Source organism: Pan paniscus, chromosome 6 (genome assembly GCF_029289425.2).
Source record: "Pan paniscus chromosome 6, NHGRI_mPanPan1-v2.0_pri, whole genome shotgun sequence".
NCBI lineage: Eukaryota > Metazoa > Chordata > Mammalia > Primates > Hominidae > Pan > Pan paniscus.
The window spans coordinates 26,684,031-26,709,070 of NC_073255.2; the positions used below are offsets into that span (position 1 = coordinate 26,684,031).

General features: G+C 36.9%; 2 protein-coding genes across 3 annotated transcripts in view; one reads left to right on the forward strand and one right to left on the reverse strand.

Moving 5' to 3' along the window:
* Positions 1–25,040, forward strand: part of DNAH11 (dynein axonemal heavy chain 11) — a 358,159-nt gene that overhangs the window by 276,774 nt on the left and 56,345 nt on the right. Inside the window, exon 66 of the mRNA XM_055115753.2 lies at positions 22,021–22,225. Coding sequence (XP_054971728.1) covers positions 22,021–22,225 — 205 coding nt within the window. The remainder of the gene's footprint in view (positions 1–22,020; positions 22,226–25,040) is intronic.
* CDCA7L (cell division cycle associated 7 like) overlaps positions 1–25,040 on the reverse strand; it is a 131,726-nt gene that overhangs the window by 3,934 nt on the left and 102,752 nt on the right. The gene's annotated exons all lie outside the window — the stretch shown is intronic.

The following is a 25,040-nucleotide window of genomic DNA, read 5'->3' on the forward strand; positions in this document are numbered from 1 at the left end:
GAGAGCAGGACCCAGAGCACAGACTTCCTTGGTTGATCCCTAGGTTGGCCTTTTGCTATGTGTTGATAATTTCCAACCCCTCCTAAATACACTCAAGGGGCCTGTTTTTATCAGTTACACTAGTTGGTAGTACCAAGTGTTTTTAACTAAGGGACCATGCTTTCCTGGAGTCTCCATATTTTCACTTGAGAATCATGATCATAAGTCAGTGGGGAAGCTAGTAAGAACTCTTGAGCACACTGGAAGCAATGTGATCAGATGAACGTTTCTAAAAGTATTGACTGAAGGGGCGTGGACCTAGAGTCAGAGTCTAGTTAGTAAATAATTGCAGTAATCCATTTGAGACATGGTATGAGCCTAAACTTAGGCAGTGACAGTGCAAAGAGTGGAGGGGACAAACCAGTGTGATATCAAGGAGTTAATACCACCAGTTTATGGTAATTAATTGGATATTATGGTGGGGAAAAAGGAAGATTTAAGGATGTTTTCTTCTGCCTTCTGTCAGGTAAATGATACTGTGCTTTATGGAGAGATGTATATAGGAATAAGAGTAAGTATAGGGAAAGAACTAATAATTTCTCTTACTAGACATGCAAAGGTTGAGGTACTTCTTTAACACTCATTTCTAAAACAGAAGTCTAAAAAGCAGTTGGATATCTGAGTATGGAGCTTAGTAAAAGGATGTTGGTTGACCACGTAGATTGGGGAATATCTATCTGGAGAAGCAGTTATGCTATCATGGTGGATGTGATTATCTAGGGAGACTCTATATAGCCAGAAAAACAGAGGGTACCCTGTCTTCCCTCTGCTCTTTTCCCATGAGAAAAATGGGGACCCAGAGACATTAATTAATGTCCTCTTGCATACCTTATAGCTATATGAAGTTTATGTGAAAACCTAGTTTCTTAAACAGGTTTTTCTCTTTTTTATGTTTTTTAATTGCTACGTCGTAGTTGTACATATTTTGGGGGTACATGAGATATTTTGATACATGTATACGATGTGTGATGATCAAGTCAGGGTGACTGGGATATCTACCATGTCAAACACTTTTCTTTGTGTTGAAAACATTACAGTTCTTCTCTTCTAGCTATATTAAAATATATAATAAATTATTGGTAACTATAATTTTCCTACTATTCTATTGAATGCTAGAATTATTCCTTCTAACTGTATTTTTGTACCCACTAACCAGCTTTTCCTTATCTTCCACCTCCCCCGCCAACTTCTCTTCCTGGCCTTTTGTAACCACCATTCTCCTCTTTGCCTCCATGAGACCCGATTTTTTAGCTCCTGCATATGAGTAAGAAAATGCCATATTTTTCTTTCTGTGCCTGACTTATTTCATTTAACATGATACCCTCCAGTTCCATCCATGTTGCTGCAAATGACAGCTTCATTCCTTTTTATGGATGAATAGTATTTCACTGTGTATATATACCACAATTTCTTTACCCATTTGTATTCATCTGTTTTGCATTGCTATAAAGGAATACCTGCGACTGGGTAATTTATTTATTTATTTTTTTAAAAAAGAGGTTGATTTAACTCATGGTTCTGTAGGCTGTAAAAGAAGCACAGTGCCAGCATCTGCTTCTGGTGAAGCCTCAGGAGGCTCACACTCATGGTGGAAGGTAGACGGGGAGCAGACATGCCACACAGCAAGAAAGGGAGCAATAGAGAGTGGGCAGGAGGAGCCAGGCTCTTTTAAACAACCATATTTCAAGGTAACTCATTCCCACAGGGAAGGAGGACACCAAGCCATTCATGAGAGATCTGCCCCCATGACCCAAACATTTCCCACCAGGCCCACCTCCAACATTGATGGTCACATTTCAACATGAGATTTGGAGAGGACAAATATCCAAACTGTATGACAATTCACCCATTGTTGGACACTCAAAAGGGTTTCTTATCTAGGTTATTGTGAATATTGCTGCAGTGAACATGGGAATGCAGATACTTTTGCAATATACTGATTTCATTTATTTTGGATATATGCCCAGCAGCCATATTGCTGGATCATGTGGCGTGACCATGAGGAATCTCTATACTGTTTTCCATAGTGGCTGTACTAATTTACATTCCCACCAACAATGTACAGGTGTTCCCCCTTTCTCACATTTGTTATTTCTTGTCTTTTTGATAACAGCCATTCTAACTGGGATGAGATGGTACCTCACTGTGGTTTTGATTCACATTTCTCTGATGATTAATAATGTTGGGCACATTTCATATACCCGTTGGCCATTTGTATGTCTTCTTTTGAGAAAGATCTACTCAGGTATTTTACCCATTTTTAAATCAGATTATTTGCTTTTTTTTTTTTTTTTTTTTTTGCTATCGGGTTGAGTTCCTTATATATTCTAGTTATTAATCCTTGATCAGAAGGATAGTTTGCAAATATTTTCTCCCATTCTGTAGGTTGTCTCTTCACTCCATTGATTGTTTCCTTTGTTGTACAGAAGTTCTTTAGCTTGATGTAATCCCATTTGTATATTGTTGCTTTTGTTGCTGTTCTTTTTGAGGTCTTATCCCCAAAATCTTTTAACAAGCTTTTTCAAATAAACAGGCACTACTATCTTTTGATAGGGTTTTTATGAGTGCCATTTTACCAGTCTAACTCTTCCCCCCTCGGTTTTTTCCTAAGCCTCATTTGTTTCCCCATCAGTGTTTTGGAAACTATGTTTCTCATACCTACAGTTTCCTATAACATAGCCCAGGCCTTTCATTTCTTCTTGACGCAGATAATCCCCCCTCCTGTGATATGTTATTTTACTTAACTTTTCTTTTCACAGCCTAAATTCACTATATTTAGGATTTAACTGCTATTTAGCCAATAGCAGTTAAGTGTTAACTGGAAATTTTAATTTTCCTTATTTAATGTCTCCTTTACATAGTATATTTTCCCTGTGTCATTTTGCCATTTTTTTCTCCCCCTTACAATATGCTTAATTTTTTTCACTCATACATAACTTTAATTGATTATAATAAGTTCTTTATGCATAAGAATCATATACTATATGCCTTTAAAAAGATGGTTAACCAAAACAAAAACAGAACAATACGAACATAAAACTTTTATTTCTGTTACTAGGTGGATTAGGTATTCAAATACTAGACAAAAACTAAATATGTTAGTTAAAATATTAAAAACACCTTTCGAAATGTGTTACTGAGTTGACAAAAAGAAAAAGTGCAACTAAAAAGCAGGAACTCCGAGAGACAAGGAACACCAAAGATGGATTCCTTCTTCAGGGTGCGTGCTAAAACTTGATGACCTTGGGGTTCTCTTTTGATGATGTACAAAGCTTGAACAAGCCTAGAGCCTGTTCAGGATATGCAGTCTGCTAAGAGATTCCTGTATAAAGCTAGAGGACACACCTTCCGTTTAAGGGTAAATTTGTTAAAATTAATAAACACACACAAACAATTGCTAAACTGAGAAAACTTTCCTTTTCTAGCTTGGCACTGAGAAGAGGCAGAAAAAATGTCCTATCCTAGTTGCATCCTAGGAGGAGTATTTTGGGTTTTTAGGGTGTTTTAATTTTATTATTTAATACTGATACCTATAAAATACATAATATATGAAGTTATAAAGCATAATAAATTAGACATGTATCTGCCATTCAAATTATTGCCAATATCCTTTAAGCTACCTTTGTGCTCCCCTCCTTGACAATTCTGCCTCCACTTCCAAAGGTAGCCAGTGTTCACATATTGGAATGATATATCAGTTCCATAAAGCCTAACAGAGAGGACATAGTAAATATTATTTACTTAACATTTTTAATAACATGCATAAAATATATTTTTATTTCAGTCAATAAATATGTACTTAGTCAAGTTTCTAGAATGTGACAGGCATATGAAGATCAAAGATCTGTCCCATTAAAAGATAAATAAAAGATCTAAATAGACATTTCTCCAAAGAACTACGAATAGTCAATAAGCACATGAAAATATGCTCAACATCATTAGTCATCGGGGACATGCAAATCAAAGACATAGGAAGGTGAAGATTCTGAATGTTGCTTATCACTTCATTGTTTTATTTAAAATAATGTTTTAACACGTGTGTATATTCTGAAACAACATATTCTTTTGGAGCTTTATAAAAATACCATTATGGTGTATATAGTTTAAAAGGACTTGATTTTTTCCCTCAATCACATGTTTCTAAGATTTAATCTACATTGCTCCTTCTGGCTCTAGTTCTTGCAAATTCGTTACTATCATATGTTTCTAAGATTTAATCTACATTGCTCCTTCTGGCTCTAGTTCTTGCAAATTCGTTACTATAATATTCTTTTTGAAACAGAGTCTTGCTCTGTTATCCAGGCTGGAGTGCAGTGGCGCGATCTTGGCTCATTGCAACCTCCACCTCCCAGGTTCAAGCGATTCTCCTGCCTCAGCCTCCCGAGTAGCTGGAATTACAGGCGCCTGCCACCAGGCCTGGCTAATTTTTGTATCTTTAGTAGAAACAGGTTTCGCCATGTTGACCAGGCTGGTCTCGAACTCCTGACCTTAAATGATCTGCCCACCTTGGCTTCCTAAAGTGCTGAGATTACAGGCATGAGCCACCACACCGGGTCTATTACTGTGATATTCAATGATATGACTATTCCTCAATTTATTTAGCGTTCTTATTGAAGGCCATTTTGGTTATTTTTAGATGTTTTGCTATTATGAGTGATGCTGCTATGAATATTACTGAATATTCATGTATACATCTACAGGTACACACATTCATGCATACAACTACAGGTACACATAGCAAGACTCTTCAGTGTTTATGTTCTGTAGTGAGATAGTTGGGTTGTAGAACGTATGCACAATCAACTTTAAAAGATAATGCCAAATTGTTTTCCAAAGTGTTTAGAAATGTACATGCTCACTAGTAGTATATAAGAATTGTGGAGTCTTTCAGAGAACTGAGACTTTTATGCTTCTGCTGTTTTTATAATCCAAAAGATTTCCCGCATTTAATACTATTAGCCACCTCTTCCTATGACGAACTATTCCTGCCTCCTTTTTTTTTTCCCACTTTTATTTTTGAATGAACAAATTGAGGGCACTCTAAGCTTTCAAAATAGTTTTGTTACAAATGCTTAAAAAGTGCTTTGATGTTTGGGAGGCCAAGGCAGGCGGATCATGAGGTCAGGAGATCGAGACCAACCTGGCGAACATGGTGAAACCCCTTCTCTACTAAAAATACAAAAAATTAGCTGGGTGTAATAGCTGGTGCCTGTAGTCCCAGCTACTCAGGAGGCTGAGGCAGGAGAATGGCATGAACCTGGGAGGCGGAGCTCGCAGTGAGCCGAGATGGTGCCACTGCACTCCAGCCTGGGCAAAGGAGTGAGACTCTGTCTCCAGAAAAAAAAAAAAAAAAGTGTTTTGATGGAATAATAGACATTAGAGACTCTGAAAGGTGGACCGTGGGAGGGGAGTGAGGGATAAGAAGTAACCTAATGGGCACAATGTATATTTTTTGGGTGATGGTTACATTGAAAGCACAGACTTCACCACCACACAATATATCCAGGTGACAAAGCTGCGCTTGTACCCCTTAAATCTATAAAAGTCATTTTCTTAAAAAGTATTTTGAATAAATTTTGATATTTTTGTTATTGCATTATTTTTGCCTGATAAGAAGTATCTTTAAAACAAAATAAAGACTTTCTTATTTCCTCATCTAACTCTTTAAAAGAAAGGAGAGAAACTAAAAAGTATTCATACATATGCAAAGTAGGAGATATGGTAAAATAAAAATTAGATTGGTATGAATAGGAATTATTTTTCTTTTTTCAATGCAATAAAGGGAGAAAATATAAAAGAAAATTAAGGGGAAAATGTTGCTATGTATTCATTTAATAATAGAGCTACTGATTTGCAGTGTTATAAGAAGAACAGAAAATTTTTGAAAATTAATCTACATGTTTGTAAATTTTATAATGGATCTTCCTGTTTACCTCCAACAATGAACATTTTACTTGATTTCTCTATCCTCTTTTTTTTTTTCCTATGTGACTATCTCTATGTAACCTGTGGGTTTACAAACATTTTCCTTGGTATTGTAAAGACAAGAGATAGCATTGAAAAGAGAGAGCCAGGAAAACAACCTACAGGGACTGTTGAGCTGCCACATTCACCCAGAATGTCTTTATCATGTCCTCAAACTCAGGTGGGATAACACCATCCTCCTTTGAGAAACTCACATCCCTCAGAAAGTTTTTGGCTATCAGTAGTGTTTTTGTTTATTCTAGTTCTATTTGTTTGGGGGAGTTGTTGTTGTTGTTGTTGTTTAACCAGTATTCGTTTATTCCTAATAATGAATGTCTGAGAAATGTTTGTGATAGATATAGCATAGTCCAAAAGTTGAAGTTCATTAGTAATTGGAATGTTGTGGAGTATGAAGTAATGAATACTAATTACTCCTTTCATGTCTGACAGCTCCCTGTGGACCAATACATCAGCCCAGACTTTAATTTGGTTCAAGTAATGGTTTCATCAATAGCACATTAAATCTGTGTTTGAGAAGATATACAGGTGAACCTGGCCCACACAGTAGATACCACTGTCATAAAATGGCCACAGGCCGACAACAGCTGGGTAATTACAAATAATTAAATCCACCAAGCTCCAGACAATCCTAATTTTAAATAAAATATATTTTATATCAATCGACAGAAAATGTATCTGGAAAGATTTATCAACATGTAATTTTTCCAAAGCAAATTTACTGGCTTACATATTAGAGAAGTTGCTGATCTGTGAAGCATCTTCATAAAATTCTCTTTAATCTTTCAAATACCCCTAGATATTATTGAATTTTTTAAAATATTATTTAAATATTATTATAATTTTTGAAAGACTGGAGTAACTTTACTGCAATATGTATTTCTGGTTGTTTTGGAGTATATACATATATTATTAAAAGATATTTTATACTTCATTCTGTATTTTTCATACAATTATTATTTTAATAATAGTCTTAAAGTAGCATGCTCTAGAAAGGAACTTAAAATTGGCTAATAGAAATGTTAACTATATGATTTAAAAAATTTATTTTTACAGAAATAGTAAGAGGGAGATGGCATTTTATATTTATTTATTTTATAATGACTAGATTTCCTGAAAGTTATGCTAAGATTAAGAAGAATTGCTTTCAGTTAGCAGGTTTCCAGTTTATTAACTATTATTATGTTTCTGTTCTTGGAGTTGATGCCATGCAATTATAGTTGACTATAGATCTGTTCAAATGAGGACTTAGGTGAGATATAAGATAGAAACATGTGAAATTGAACCCTACACTGTAGTAGAATGTACTTTCTTGAGCTGGAAGCTTACGGATTTTTTTTTTAATTTTTTTTTTTTTTTTTTTTTTTTTTTTTTTTTTTGAGACAGAGTCTTGCTCTGTCGCCCAGGCTGGAGTGCAGTGGTGTAATCCTGGCTCACTGCAACCTCCACCTCCCAAGTTCAAACAATTCCCCTGCCTCAGCCTCCCAAGCAGCTGAAACTACAGGCATGCGCCACCATGCGCGGCTAATTTTTGTATTTTTAGTAGAGATGGGGTTTCACTATGTTGGTCAGGCTGGTCTTGAACTCCTGACCTCAGGTGATCCACCCTCCTCAGTCTCCCAAAGTGCTGGGATTGCAGGCATGAGCCACCGCGCCTGGCCTAGCTTATGGATTTTAAATAAACTCTAGAGTTATGTAGTTCTCTCATTATTTCCTTTGCTGGTAAGAATAGATTTATTTTCAAGTTCATTCATGCTCTCCTATAATAGACTTCAGCATTCCAGTCTGTTCTAATTTCCAAATTCAAAATAAAATTTAATTGCCACAAATCTCCAACAGCTTTTCTATTCCTAAATTTAGTAGAGTTTTTTTTTCCTTAATAGTGTAATCTTTAGCATTTGCAGATAAAGCATTCTCACATTCAGTCATCTTGGTAATAGTTGTTTGACTTTATCTGAAAATAAATACCAAAGAGGGCTTCAGATAAAGAATCCTCAGATTCTTTTATTTTCTTTTTAAAAAGCAGTCTTCCAATAAAATAACAAACAAATGAAATGTTCTTTGTTTTTGATGCTACATTATGATGTTTAAATATGGATATGTTGAAGCGTGTGTAGGTGTGTATCAAAAGAGAAATAATCTACTTATGACTTTTTTTTTTCATTTTTCTGGTTTTTTTTTTTTTTTTTTTTTGCTGTACAATGTTACCTGGACTCCTGAAACACCAATGTTGTTGTTGTTGTTGTTGTTGTTGTTGTTGTTTAATTCTGGTTGAAGTTTGCTTTTATCTTAGAAGGGCGTGTTGGTTATATTAACTGTATGAAGCAGCAAGACAATTAACTCATTTCTATTCAGGGTTTTCTTTCCTTCTTTTCCTTGAGCGTCTTGCCAGCTGTGCAGCTTTCAACCAAAACCTTTCTTCGGGAAATGGGTTTGACCAACTTGCACAGCCGTTCCCGCTGAGGTTGCTAAGTAACAACTCCCCTCTTGTGGTTTGCTACGTTTGCTACACCTGATCTTTTCCGCTGCACTCTTGACTGTAGCTGTTGGAACTCCCAAGTCTAATCTAGAAGCTTTTAATTTTAAACAGCAGGATGTGCAGTAAGGCTTTTAGATGTCCATTGAAAAGTTTATTTCTTCTCCTAAATGTGTTTCCCCCCACCCCCCGCCAATTAGTAGGCTATATTATTTGCTTATCTTAAAAAGCTGCTACTATCTCTTTACCTTGACAAAATGGCTCTGATGAAGCCTCCAGAGTGGAATTTCTCCTGTTCAGAGAACATGTTGGCTATCTGAATTGTCCAACTTAGAGTGAGAACCTTCAATATAATAATACAATATCTTAGGAAATCTCTCTCCAAACAGCAGGTTTTGCAAATCTTTTGAAAAGATTCCTACTGCAGCCATTTCTAATAAAGCCACTTCTAATAAAGACTCTGGTCTACCACAATAGTAAGTCTTGATTCCAAATTAAATATGTTGCTTTCCATGTTTGGTTTTAGATGGCAATGAAAAATAGTGATGGTGTTTGTCCAGGTACTCAGAGTATCTGATAGCTAAATAAATGCATTTTGGTTTTGATAATCAATACTGATGACATTTCCAACAGTAACTATACTAAATCTTGAGAACGATTCCAATAAAAGTAAAAGGGTCGTCATTCGTTTTCAGATGAAGATTTTAGAAATAAGAATTTCAGATAATAATCTCTAAATTGAAATTCTCATCTTGGTTATATTAAGATAATGGTTCCTCTCTCAGCTCACAGAGATTCTTGTTTTCAGGAAACTGATAATTGGGAACAGTGTTTGAATTGTTCTGTCACAGAAATACTTTGAAAACTAGCCAAGAAATCATTCCCAAGTGTTTTTAACGTGATTTGCATAGCTATCCTCCAACAGTAACGACTTTCCGTGATTTGAAGAAGTTAGTCATCTTTTTGTCCCAGGACACTCACTTTTTGGCTGGGTTTTGAATAAACATTGAAAGCATTTTGATAGTCCCAGTGTACCTGGCTTTTATGCATATCTGACGTATGAAAGGTTAATTTATAGATGATACATATTTGAAGATGGTTGTCATTATTATAAAATAATTCATTTGGTTAACTAGCAAACATTTTGGCACACTTAATACATTTTCTTTCCCTGAGAGCTAAACAATAGAAAACTTTTATATAAGTTGAATGATTTATTGTAAAAAATGTTATGAATTAATAATTCAATTTATGAATCTATTGACCAGAAATTATAGATCTCAGATGAGGATTTGATACTTCGGTAGTTGTTGCTATTCTCCTTCATAAACAAGGGCAGAGTTTCTGACCAAAGACTAGTAGGGCGTGTGCTCTGAACTGTGTCTGTTGTTTTTCTCTAGTGGCAGTCAATTGTTACTGAGTCGATCATATTCTCTCAGTACCCTCTTGTGATAGAAAGTCAGCCAGGTTGACAGAGGCTGACATTATAGGCTGCCGCTGTCAGAGCAAATTAACCTGCAATGTTATGCAGTGAAATGAACTTTATACTAGGAGTCTAGAGACCCAGGTTCTAGTCCCAGCTCTGCCTCTAAGCTAAGCCACCTTGGCCAAGCCATAAACTCTTTAGGTCCATAAAAAAAAAAAATCAGTTGAGTGATCTCTAGTGGCTCTTCTTGATCTAATATTATGCTCTGCTAGATGAAACAGCATGTTTTTTACTCACCCCATGTCCTAGCCAATTAAACCATTTGTACTCAGAAAAATAGGAGTACATATTATATTTATGTACTCATAAATATAATAGGTACTGAGTACAAATATATGGTATTTGTACTCAGAAAAATAATTTTATTTCTGTTCTGAGATTACTTAAGCAGCTTCTCATCTCCAAACCAGCAAATCTCAGCCAGTGGGAAGAGACAGAGGAGGAGCTCACTCCTGCAAAGGGATGTATAAAAATCCTATGGGAGCAGCCCCATGCCAGATTTGGAGATTCACACCCACTTGACTCTCAGTGTGATGCGGTGACAAGGGCCAGTGTAATTTGTTCCTGTGGGGAGTGGAGCTGGAAGATGGATTAAGGTTAACCTCTGTTTTAAGAAAGTAGCCACACTTCCAAATTTTATGTTGCTCTTCACACCTGCTGTTGCTCCTATTTGGAATTTAAGTTCAAGAGCTCATAGCTACCTTCAGTGTTCTAGAAGTCATAACCTCTGGATTCATGTCTTTCACAGAAACAACAAAGTGATTCTGTTTGCTTTTCCCAACCCTCTGGTTAACTTTGTAGCTTTTTGATCCTTCAAGTCATGAGAGAACATTAGCAGTCTGTTTAATTTTCCCAGATAGGAAATTAACCAAAAATTAATTTAGCAGCAATGATAAAACCCACTGAGTCATTATATAATTTTTGCCTTTCATAGATCATAAACACCCCAATTGAGGATAATTTACTATCCCTGGGAAATCTAAATATATCAAATAGTGTTTCAGAGCAAGATGTAAAACCCAGTTTTATAGGCAGGCATCCTTCTCCTTTCCAACAGCATGGCAGCATCCTCCCCCCCTCTATTAACCTCTGTTTTCACAGAGAAAATCACACCTGTTCCCCAAGCAGATACATTTCTGCTTTTCAAACTGGAATCCTGAATGCTTCAGGATATACGTAAATATGCAAGAGAGACACAGAGCAAGGAAGTCATCCATGAAGCATCTTATGGAGGTTAACTCAGATACTTGATTAAACATTTAACCAGTTAAAAGCTTCTATTGGCCAGGCGCAGTGGCTCACGCCTGTAATCCCAGCACTTTGGGAGGCTGAGACGGGTGGATCACCTGAGGTCAGGATTTGAGACCAGCTTGACCAACAAGGTGAAACTCCATCTCTGCTAAAAATATAAAAATTAGCCAGGTGTGGTGGCAGGCACCTGTAGTCCCAGCTACTCAGGAGGCTGAGACAGGAGAATTGCTTGAACCCAGGAGGCAGAGCTTGCAATGAGCTGAGATTGCACCACTGCACTGCAGCCTGGGTGACAGAGTGAGACTCCATCTCAAAAAAAAAAAAAAAGCTTCTGTCACTTGCACCCAGAAGCAAAATTGTGAGAACCTCATGCTTCTTTTAATTGGGGCATTTAGTCCGTTTACATTTAAGGTTAATATTGTTATGTATGAATTTGATCCTGTCATTATGATGCTAGCTGGTTGTTTTGCCTGTTAGTTGATGCAGTTTCTTCATAATGTCGACGGTCTTTACAATTTGGCATGTTTTTGCAGTGGCTGGCACCGGTTGTTCCTTTCCATGTTTAGTGCTTCCTTCAGGAAAGGCCTGGTGGTGACAAAATCTCTCAGCATTTGCTTGTCTGTAAAGGATTTTATTTCTCCTTCGCTTATGAAGCTTAGTTTGGCTGGCTTTCCATTTGCTTGGTAAATATTCCTCCATCCCTTTATTTTGAGCCTGTGTGTGTTTGCACGTGAAATGGGTCTCCTGAATACAGCACATTGATGGATCTTGACTCTTTATCCAATTTGCCAATCTGTGTCTGAGAACCTCATGCTTCCTGATGACTAGTCTCACACATTTATTCTTGAAAGCCTAGAGGAAGGAGCATTGTTATATATAGTGGCTAATTGGAAAAATTAGCTGCTATTGCTTTGAGAAGAGATTACACTAGCACCGTTAGCCAATGTGATCCTCTAGAGTGGCAGTGGACAAATGGCCTGTTTTGGTGCAACCTGGGAACCAAGAATGGCTTTTAAAGGATTGGAAACAAGAAGAATATATGGCAGAGATGTATGTGACCCACAAAGCCTAAAATATTTACTCTCTGATCCTTTTACAGGAAAATTTGTCAACCCCTGCTCTAGAAGAATTTCTCATTGAAGCCTGAACACCTGCTACTTTAAAAAATAAGTTAATCATCTTGCTGGTGGTTTGTGCTGCTTCTCATGCATATGTGAATACACACACATAAACGCATACACACACACCACACAAATCTCTAAATTAACCTGACTTCTTACCATAGTTCCCAATCCCATGACAGTGAACTGTCCCGTTGAACAATAACAAAAATTCTAGACTTCTCTGATTCAGTGTTCTTGACTTAAATTTACATTTTGTATTTGTTTAATTTTTAATTATAGGAATGTATAAATTCTCTTTTCATCAGGGAATATATGTTAGTGGTTGAAACACGAAGTTTATGAAGTATGAACATAAACCTGGTGAAAATTCTTAAGCAAGTGAGGAAATATTCAAACAACCTGAAATGATAGAAGGTGGTGACACACTGGAATTTCTCTGAGACTCGCCACAAGGGGAGGAATGAATTCAACCCAAGGTAGAGTGGGAATGAAAAGATGACAGGATGGGCTGGGCACAGTGGCTCATGCCTGTAATCCCAGCACTTTGGGAAGCCAAAGTGGATGGATCACCTGAGGTCAGGAGTTCAAGACCAGCCTGGCCAACATGATGAAACCTCGTCTCTACTAAAAATAGATAAAAATTAGCCCAGCATGATGGCACACACCTGTAATCACAGCTACTGGGGAGGCTGAGGCAGGAGAATCGCTTGAACCCAGGAAGTAGAGGTTGCAGTGAGCCAAGATTGCGCCACTGCTCTCCAGCCTGGGCAACAGAGCAATACTCCATCTCAAAAAATAAAAAATAAAAATAAATAAATAAAATAAAAAATCACAGGATGTACACAGAGGTGTATTTAAAATATAAGTTTTATTGTAGAGATGCAAATGAGTATAAATGTTGGTATCTCTTACGTGTGAGAACCCTAGGCCCTAATTACATGAAACCCTCACTCTTGAAATTTCATTTAAACGTCAGTCAATACAGCAAAATGATAATAATAGGGGACCTCAGCACCTTACTTTCGGCAATGGACAGAACATCCAGATAGAAAATCAAGAAAGAAACATCAGAGTGAAACCACACTCTAGACCAAATGGACCTCACAGACGTTTACAGAACATTCCACCCAATAGCGCAGAATATACATTCTTCTCATCAGCAAATGCTACTTTCTCCAGGATAGGACATATGTTATGCCACAAAACAAGTCCCAACCAAATTTTTTTACACAGTTGAAATTATGTCAAGTCTTTTTTGTGACCACAACAGAATAAAACTAGAAATCAGTAACAGGAGAAACTTTGGAAACTATACAAATACTTGGAGATTAAAAAATGTACTCCTAAACAACAAATGGGTCAAAAAGAAAAAGGAAATTGAAATGGATTTCTTGAAACAAAGAAAAATGGAAGCACAACATACCAAAACCTATGGAACACAGCAAAAGCAGTTCTAAGAGGGAATAAATTCCTACATCGAAAAATTGAAAGGATCTCAAACTACCCATGGTTATGCCTCAAGGATCTAAAAAAAACAAGAACAAACTAAACCCAAAATTAGTAGAATAAAAGAAGTAATGAAGATCAGAATAGAAAAAACAAAATAGAGAATAAAAGAAATACAAAAGATCAACGAAACAGTTGGTTTTCTTGAAAAGTTAAACAAAATCAGCTATAATTCCAACACTTTGGGAGGCCAAGGCAGGAGCGTCGCTTGAGGACAGGAGTTTGAGATCAACCTGGTCAACAGAGAGAAACCCTATTTCTACGAAAAATTTTAAAAATTGTAAGATAAATTAGCCAGGCATAGTGGTGCGTGCCTGTAGCTCTAACTACTTGGAGGCCGAGGCAGGGGGATAGCTTAAGCCTAGAAGTTCAAGGTTGCAGTGAGCTATGATCACACCACTGCACACCAGTCTAGCACTCCAGCCTGGGTGACAGAGCGAGATGCTGTCCCAAAAAAACAAATAACATAAACAAGATCAACAAACCTCTACTTAGACTAAAATTTTCAAAAGTTTCAAATCAGAGACGAAAAACAAAACATAACTGATACCACAGTAATAACAGACTATTATGAACAAGTATATGCCAACAAAATAGAAAACCTAGAAGAACTGGATAAATTCCTAGACATGTATAACCTATCAAAATTGAATCATGAAGAGACAGAAAATCTGAACAAACTAATAATGAGAAATGAGGTTGAATCAGTAGTCAAAAGCGTCCCATCAAAGAAGAGCCAAGGACCTGATGCATTTACTGCAGAATTCTATCAAACATTTAAAGAAGAACTAATACCAATCCTTTTCAGACTATTCCAAAAAAAAAAAAAGAAGAGGGAGTTCTTCCAAACTCAACCTGAGTCCAGCATCACCCTGATACTAAAACCAGATAAGGACATACACAAAAATTTATGGGCCAATATGCCTGATAAACATAGCTATAAAAATCTTCAACAAAATAAGACCAATCAAAATTCAACAGCACATTAGAAGGATCATTCACTATGTCCAAGTGGAATTTATTCCGGGAATGCAAGAGTGGTTCAACATACACAAATCAATAAATGTGATACATCACATTAACAGAATCAAGGGGAAAAAACATACAATTATTTCAATCAACACAGAAAACAGCTTCGATAAAATTCAAGATCCTTTCATGAGGAAAATTCTCAACAAATTGTGTATAGAAGGAACATACCTCAAAACAATAAAGGCCATATATGACAAACCCACAGCTAACATATTAAACAGGGAAAAACTGAAAGCTTTTCCTGTAAAATCTGAAACAAGACAAGGATTCTCACTTCCACCACTTCTATTCAGCACAATACTGGAAGTTCTAGGCAGCAAGTAAGTAAGAGAAATAAAGGGCATCCAAATTGGAAAGAAGAAAGTCAAATTGTCCCTGTTTGCAGATGACATGATTGTATATATAGAAAGCCCCAAAGACTCCTCAAAAAAAAAAAAAATGTTAGAACTAATAAACAAATTCAGTAAAGTTGTAGGATACAAAATCAACATACATAAATCAGTAGTGTTTCTATACACCAATATTATCTGAAAATTCAAGAAAGCAATTCCCTTTACAAAAGCTACCAAATAAATTAAAAACCTAAGAAATTTAACCAAGGAGGTGAAAAATCCTTACAAAGAAAACTATAAACCATTGATGAAATAAATTGAAGAGGACACAGACAAATGGAAAGATATTTCCTGTTCATGGATTGAAAGAATTAACATTGTAAAACTGTCCATACTACCCAAAGTGATCTACACATTCAATGTAATCCTTATGAAAATACCAACGACATTCTTCACAGAAACAGAGAAAACCATCCTAAAATTTATATGGAATCAGAGAAGACTCCAAATAGCCAAACCAATCTTGAGCAAAAAGAACAAAGCTAGAGGCATCACACTACCTGACTTCAAAGTATACTACAAAGCTGTATCACCAAAAGAGCATGGCACTTGTGTAAAAACAAACACATAGACAGATGAAACAGAATAAAAAACCCAGAAATCACACACTTATAGTCTACTGATTTTCAGCAAAGTTACCAAGAATACACATTGTGGAAAGAACAATCTCTTCAATAAATGGTGCTGGAAAAATGATAACCACATGCAGAAAAATGAAACTAGACCCCTGTTTATCATCAATGACAAAAATCAACTCAAAGTAGATGAAAGACTTAAATGTAATACCTGAAACTCTAAAACTACTAGAAGAAAACATTGGGGGAATGCTTTATAACATTGATCTGGACAAAGATTTCTGGGGTAAGACCTCAGAGACTCAGGCAGCAAAAGCAAAGATAGACAAATGGGATTACATCAGACTAAAAAGCTTCTGCACAACAAAGGAAATAATCAACAGAGTAAAGAGACAACCTGCAGAATGGGAGAAAATATGTTCAAAATATGCTTCTGACAGTCAAGAGCTTAATATCTAGAATATATAAGGAACTCAATTTAGTAGCAAAAAAAATAAGAAAAGGATGTGATTCTAAAACAGGCAAAGGACTTGAATAGACATTTCTCAGAAGACATACAAATGACCAACAGGTACATGAAAAATATTCCACATCACTAATTATCAGGGAAATGCAAATCAAAACCACAATGAGATATCATTTCACCCCAATTAGAATGGATATTATCAAAAAGACAAAAAATAACAATTGCTAGAATGGATGTGGAGAAAAGGGGATGCTTATACACCATTCGTGGAAATGTAAATCGGTATAGCCATTATGGAAAAGAGTGTAGAGATTCCTCGAAAAACTAAGAACTACCATATGATCCAGCAGTTCTACTATGATGTATCAAAAGGAAATGAAATCAGCATGTCAAAAAGATATCTGCACTTGCATGTTTATTGCAGCATTGTTCACATTAGCCAAGATCTGGAGTCAACCTATCAACAATTGAATGCGTAATGAAAGTATGGTATATATACACAATGGAATACTACTCAGTCATAAAAAAGAATAAAATCCTGTAATTTGTGGCAACATGGATGAAGCTGGTGGGCATTATGTTAAGTGAAGTAAGTCAGGCATAAAAAGACAAATACTGCATGCTCTCATTCGTGTTATCTAAAAAAGGTGATCTCAGAAGTAGAGTAGAAAAATGGTTACCAGAGGCAGGGGAGGTAAAAGGAGGGGGGATGGTGGGGAGAGATTGATCAATGGTTACAAAATTGCCCATTGGTCATTTTAATAGATCATCGTTACTTTTTTTTTGGTAACACCATTATCAAGATATAATTTACATACTATATACCATTTGACCACTTGAAGTATGCAATTCAGTGGTTTTTAGTTAGGAGGAATACATTCTGGTGTTCTATAGCACAGTAGGGTGACTATAGTAAACAATATTATAGTGCATATTTCAACATAACTAGAATATTCTGAATATTCCCACCACAAAGAAATGATCAGTGAGATGATGGATATGCTAAATACCATGATTCGATCATTATACAATGTATACATGTATTGAAACATCTCATGGGGCCCCATAAATATGTATAATTTTGTGTCAATTAAAAACAGTTTTTAAAAAAGTCAGTCATACAAATCCTGAAGTTAGGCTGAGTCAAAAGAACTAGCCGTGAACTATACAGTGAATAGCACTAACAAAGATTTTCTCAAAGCTGCTTGTGAGATCATTTTGGAAATCCTTGGAAAGAGGAAACTCAAATAATAGAAGAAATTTTGATGATGCTCTCCACTGTAGACATATTTGAATAGATTGTCAGTCAAAAGAGGCAGGTTAATTTAGAAAGATGTCCTTATCAAACAAGATTATCCTGTGATACACATTGCTGTGCTCAAAAGACAAGCATGAACCTCTGAGAAACTGTATTAGCATGGTAACTTACAGACTGACAAAAGCCCAAATGTTAATGATTTGACCTCTTGATAATTGTTCCATTTTTTTGGTAGCATCCTTATCAAGATATAACTCACATATTATATCATTCACCCACTCAAAGTGTGTAATTCAGTGGTTTTTAGTATATTCACAGAGTTGGGCCAACATCAACACAATCTGTTTTAAAATGGGAATTGCTGTATCTTTCTGTCTTTATTTGCCTGTTCTGGACATTTCACATAAGTGGAGTCAGATCATATGTGATCTTTTGTGACTTCTTTCACTTTGTACATTTTCAGGTTTCATTTGTGTCGTAGCATGTATCAATACTCCATTCTATGGCCAAATATTAGGTCGGCGCAAAAGTAATTGTGGGTTTTTCCATGATATTTCATTGTTTGGATTTTTAAACTATTTATTTATTTATTTATTTATTTATTTATTTATTTATTTATTTATTTATTTATTTTTGAGACAGGGTCTCTGTTGCCCAGGCTGGGGTGCCCAGGCTGGAGTGCCTGATCACAGCTCACTGCAGCCTCGACCTCCCAAGGCTCAGGTGATCCTCCCACCTCAGCCTCCTAAGTAGCTGGGACTCCAGGTATGTGCCACCACACCATGCTAATTTTAAGGAATGGCCAAACCGCTTGCCAATGTGGTTGCACAATTTTATGTTCCCATTAGCAGTGTATGAGGGCTCCAGTTTCTCCATGTCCTCACCAACACTTGTTGCTGTCTTTGCTTTTTTATTATAGTCATTCTCATTGGTGTGAACTGGTACCTCACTATGGCTTTGATTTGCATTTCCCTGGTGACTAATGATATTAAGCATCTTTTCATATGCTTATTGGTCATTTGTGTTTCTTCTTTGGAGAAATGTTTATTTAGTTCTTTTACCCATCTTTCACTTGTACAGATGTTTGATCATTGTTTGCCTATCAAATTGTAGAAACATGATTGAATACATATTTATTGGCTGAATAGATGGAAGAATAAATCACTATATTAAAAGTTGATGCCAACCGGGTATGGTGGCTCACGCCTGTAATCCCAGCACTTTGGTAGGCTGAAGGGGGCAGATCACGAGGTCAGGAGTTTGAGACCAGCCTGGACAACATGGTGAAACCCTGTCTCTACTAAAAAATACAAAAAATTAGCTGGGTGTGGTGGTGGGCGCCTGTAGTCCCAGCTACTCAGGAGGCTGAGGCAGGAAAATGGCGTGAACCCAGGAGGCGGAGCTTTCAGTGATCCGAGATCATGCCACTGCGCTCCAACATGGGCGACAGAGCGAGACTCCGTTTCAAAAACAAAAAAGGGGACGTATGTAATGCACAGGTATATACTGGCTTGGGCAGAAGAGGGTTGCTAGCTGAATTGCTTATTCTCCTGTTGGAAAACAATTAAATAGTAGGAGGTACTGACAAGGTAAAAACAAATCCAAACTGAATAAAGTGAATAAATTCACCATTCAACTAATAGGGTTTTTAAAAGTGGCTTATCTGGCAGAATTTTTTCAAGTTTAGACACTTAATCAACAACTCTGAAGGTTTTTGTTGTCAGTGTAAGATCGCTCTGCAGGGAAAACAACATTTGAGAATTAGATGAAGACAGTAGGTCATAAGTCTGATCGGTCCTTTGGGATTTTAAATTCATATTCGGGCAAGAAAAGCTTTAGTAATGTAAGAAAAATTTAATTTTTAAATAGTCTTTACACATTAAAACCAGTTGTCTCATTAAAAATGTTTCCAGTCAAATAACACAGCCAGTGGTTCAGAGGCACTTTCCTTACCATAGACACAAGAGACCTAATCTCTGAGCAAGACACAATTATAAAACATCCTCCAAGAACCACAGAAAACATTGCCATTTTATGGCATTCTGGATATCACTCCTCAAATTAAAAATTGTTGCTAATATTGTGACATTTCGATAAAAAGGAGCCCTGTCTGAATGCGATAGAACATCTTTTCTTTAGAATTTACCCAGTTGTTCAAAATTGACAAATTCAGTGAAATAACATCTCACCTGGAAGTCAATGAGATAGGCAATAAATATTTTTTTCTCATGGCTATTAAAATAATTTCAATTAAAATAATTGGGCTCTGGCTAATTTTCTATCATGACATCTATACAATTTAAATATTTTATACACTTAATAATGAAGAATCCAAAATTTTCATATGTAAGGTAAAATAGAAGACTGAGCCGAGACTGTTTGCTGCAGCCATGCCTCTAGGCCTCATAAGAAGTTTCACTCTAAGCAGCTTAGGCCGCTTTGAGAAGTTCCAGTATTCGTGGTTTTGGCTTCTCCATCTCTTGCATGAATTAGAAAGCTCCCCCTTTACTAGATCCTCATAGCAGGTTCCTAGCAGGAAAGAGGCCATGAAGCTTATATGAAAACATCTCATGTACCCCATAAATACATACGATTACTATGTACCCTTAAATTAAAAAAATAACATGAATTAAGCTGGGAGTTTTGAATAGAATTAGCCTAGTGACTATTTACAGAAATAATTTTCAGAGGAAAGGGTTAAGTAGAGATGTTGAGGCAGACAAGGATTTGCAGTTACAGGAAGCCAATGCAGAAAGTACTGGAAAGTAATTTTTTAAATATATGTGTTTTGGGCCAGGTGAGATGGCTCACACCTGTAATCCTAGCACTTTGGAAGGCCAAGGCAGGTGGATCACCTGAGGTCAGTAGTTCGAGACCAGCCTGACCAGCATGGCAAAACCCCATCTCTACTAAAAATATACAAAAATTAGCTGGGCGTGGTGGCATGCACCTGTAATCTCAGCTACTCAGGAGGCTGAGGCATAAGAATGACTTGAACCCAGGAGGTGGAGGTTGCAGTGAGCCAAAATTGTACCATTGCATTTCAGCCTGGGTGAAGGAGTGAGACACTGTCACACACACACAAAAAAGAATATATGTGTTTTTAATATTTCATCTTTATAAAAATAAAATATTTTAATATGTTATTTAAGATACAGAAGTATATTAAATACATACTTAAGATGCATTATACATATATATACAGATATACATAAACATACATACACATCTTATCCTTAAAGAACTGCAACATTTAATGTATGTTTAATCACAGAAAGTACAGCTGGCCCTGAAATAACATCCTTTCATGCTAATGTTGATGAGGGAAAAAAAACCACTTCCTGCTTGCTGGGACCACTGTCTGTGTGGAGTTTGCACACGTTCCCCATGTCTGCCTGAGTTTTCTCTTTTCCTCCTGCTTCCTCCCATATCCCACAGCTGTGCCCGTTAGGTGAGCTGGAATGTCTATATATGGTCCCAGTGTGAGTGAGTGAGTTTGGGGGTGTGTGAGTGGCCCTGCCATGGGATGACATCCTGTCCAGGGCTGGTTCCCACCTGGTGCCCTGAGCTTCCAGGGTAGTCTGCAGCCACCCGTGAGCCTGAACTGGAATCAGTGGGTTAGAAAAGGAATGAATGAGTGAATAAAATGATTGTCAAATAAAAATTTGTAAATTAGACGATAATCATACAAATGCACGACTCTAAACATTGCACTACAAAAGCCCTTCTCAAGCCTGCCAGATCTGTCATTGCTTTTGAACTGTGTGGTGGTAGGAGGTGCTGCTTAAGATTTTCTGCTTTGTACACATTTATTTCTCAATTTAATCTGCCCCCTCTATGCCCACCATTTCTCACTAATGCACCAAAAATTGAGTAAATAATTATCTTGTTTTTATTAACCTTTTAAAATGTATATGTAGCTCACATTTATTTCAGTGTTTAATATTAGAAGGGTTTGAGGCCTTTATTTAGAAGTTTGATGATGTTTTTGTGACCAGGAACATGCCATAGGAACTTCACTCTTGTTTATATCAATTAGTCAGTGGTAAAACTGGTTTCTTCATATGTTGTTTTGCTTAAAGTCACAGTTTGCAAGTTTGTCAATTACATCAAGGACTTACTGTATAATAATAAAAGCTAATATTTGTTGTTATAGGTCTTTTATATGATTGTATTTAGTTGTTACAGTGACACTATGAGGTGAGTACTATTATTGTCAATATTTCACATATGAGGAAACTAAATCATATAGAGATTTGGTGGGTGATTGCTGATCCTGCTGTAGTTTAGGAAATTTGGCAGTAGCTGAAAAATTCTCAATCACCTGAGCTTCTGGCCAAGGTCCATTATAAGAATACAGGAATGGAATGACACCGTAGTATCAGTTATGGGTCATAGGAGTCTCCTGAAAGTCTGTGTTTTGCTCCGTTTAGGTATATCAGGATTGGAGATAAAGAATGTGAATTTAACAAGAACTTTCGCCTTATCCTTCATACAAAATTGGCAAATCCTCACTATAAGCCGGAATTACAAGCTCAGACAACTCTCCTCAATTTCACAGTCACAGAAGATGGTCTAGAAGCCCAGCTGCTGGCAGAGGTTGTCAGTATTGAAAGGCCAGATTTGGAGAAACTTAAGGTAAAAATGTTTACGTCACCACCAACACTTAGTCGGCATTTGCTTTGCACAAATCATAGTGCTAGACATAGAAGTATAAAATAGGATTCCTGCCCTCTAGAATCCTGCAATCTAATTGGGAAAAATAAGTATACATGTTAAAAGTTAAACAATTCAAAGTTGCTCTTCATAAATGCTAGATTGTTACGTTTATGCCACACGTAGGAGATAGGGTGGCTCTGGATCTTGTTTGAGGGCAAACAAAGAGGCATACGAGTCATGTAAAATAGAGGTATGTGCCCAGGTATGTTGGAATGTAATCGACTAATTTAGCCTGGGCTAAAGAATGAAAAAGAGGTATAATGAAGCAAGCTTGGAAAAATTAAGGACCTGGTAGCTAGTTGTGACTAGTATTCAAAGGGACATTTATGGCCCTAAGTATATTAAGAAACAATGCTGAAAATAATTAAATTTAGTGTTATATACAGAAAACAAAGCAACATAGCCTTAAAATATAGAAGAAAGGCAATAATAAAGATAAAATCAGAAAATACTGACATAGAAAATAGACAGAAAAGATTAACAAAATACAAAAGCTAGTTCTTTGGCAAGAAGGGGTGAGGAAGTGATATAGTAGATATATTTCCATAAGAACTAGTGAAGAATAAAAGATAAAAGGCAAGTAAGAGAAGACAAAGGCATATAACTACACACAGATTAAAAACTATAAAGGAATGCTATGCTCAGGTTTTTTTTGTTTTGTTTTGTTTTGTTTTGTTTTTGAGACAGAGTCTTGCTCTGTCACCAAGGCTGGAGTGCAGTGGCACGGTCTCGGCTCACTGCAGCCTCCGCCTCCTGGGTTCAAGCGATTCTTCTGCCTCAGCCTCCCGAGTAGCTGGGACTACAGGCATGCACCACCACGCCCAGCTAATTTTTGTATTTTTAGTAGTGATAGGGTTTCACCATATTTGCCAGGCTGGTCTCAAACTCCTGATCTTGTGATCCTCCAGCCTCAGCCTCCCAAAGTGCTGGGATTACAGGCATGAGCCACCACACGCGGCCATGCTGTGCCCAGCTTTCTAACAATAAATTTGAGTATTGAAACGGTGATGTGAAAAATAAAAAGAATTTATGTGCTAACCTGGGCAAATTTGGCAATAGTGTGTCTCAAAAATTTAAATGAGATATATTAAGAATTAAAACAAGGATTTATATTTCAGATGTTAGAGATTTATGGCCTACATTTTGGAACTTGAAAGGATTTCTTCACACAGATGAACAACATTATTCATATTTTGAAAAAGTAAGCTAGAATACTTTTTCTTAGTATAAATCAGGGGTCTGCAAACTGTGGCTTCCATGCCTAATTTGGCCTGCCACCTCTTTTTGTTAATAAAATTTATTAAAACACAGCCATGGCCAAACACAGTGGCTCATACCTGTAATACCAACACTTTGGAAAGCTGAGGCTGGATCACTTGAGGGTAGATCACTTGAGGCCAGTTTGAGACCAGCCTGGCCAACATGGCAAAACCCCATCTCTACTAAAAATACAAAAAATTAGCCAAGTGTGGTGGTGTGCAACCGTAGCCCCAGCTACTGAGGAGGCTGAGGCACAAGAACCACTTGAACCCAGGGGCAGAGGTTGTAGTGTGCCGGGATAGTGCCACTACACTCCAGCCTGGAGGACAGAGCAAGACTCTGTCTCAAACAAAAACAAAAACAAACAAAAAACGGACTTGTTCATATATTTACATATTGTCTATGACTGCTTTTGCACTATAATGGCAGAGTTGAGTAGTTGCAACAGATACCTTATGGCCTACAAAGCCAAAAGTATTTATTTTCTGGCCCTTTCCAGAAAACGATTGCCACCCTGGTATAAATCAGTGGTTCTCAAACTGGGGGTCCTGGAACAGCAGCATCACCATCAGCTGGTGCTGATACAAATACACTTTAAATGCAAATTATCTGGCCACACCCCAGATCCCATTAAATGAGAAACTCTGGTTGGGGGTCCAGCAATCATATTTTACTAACCCATGCAAGAAATTCTGGTCCATGCTCATAGTCTCTGTGAGGCTGCTTTACTTGGATTTGCCACTGCAGCAGTTGCCATGTAGGCAAAGACAGCCATGGGATCAAGGCTGGGTATGAGTGGATATGGTTCCCTGAGGCCGCCTTACAAATGTGCTCACTTTCAGTGGAACTGCAACATGCCAGGAGTGAGTCATCCACCAAGTCAGAGTTCAAAGGACCGCTGGCTTGCTGCCTTGTGCACTAATTGCCAAGTTGGATCAGGGACCGTGTCTGTAATCAAGGCACCACCAGACCTATAAGAAAATAGTATTTTTTTTTATGTTAGCATAAAAACGTTGCAGGAGTTCTTGTGTTCTGAATGTCAGACTCTTATTGGATCTGTGACTTATAAAAATTTTCTCCCATTCTGTGGGCTGTCTTTTCACTTTCTTGTTGGTGTCCTTTGAAGCACAAAAGTTTTTAATTTTGGTAATGTTCAGTTTATTTTTTCTTGCTTGTTTTTTGGTATCATATCTAAGAAATCATTAACTGACAGTTGGTGAAGATTTATGTTTTCTCTTAGGAGTTGTGTAGTTTTGGTTCTTACATTTAGCTCTGTTGTATATTTTGAGTTAATTTTTGTACATGGTGTGAAGTAGGGGTTCACCTTCATTCTTTTGCCTGTGGCTATCTAGTTGTCTCAGCATCATTTGTTGAAAAGACTATATTTTCTCCCTTAAATTGCCTTTGATCCTTGTTAAAGATCAGTTGGCCATATTTCATATGAATAGATCAGTTGGATCTATTCATATTTCTG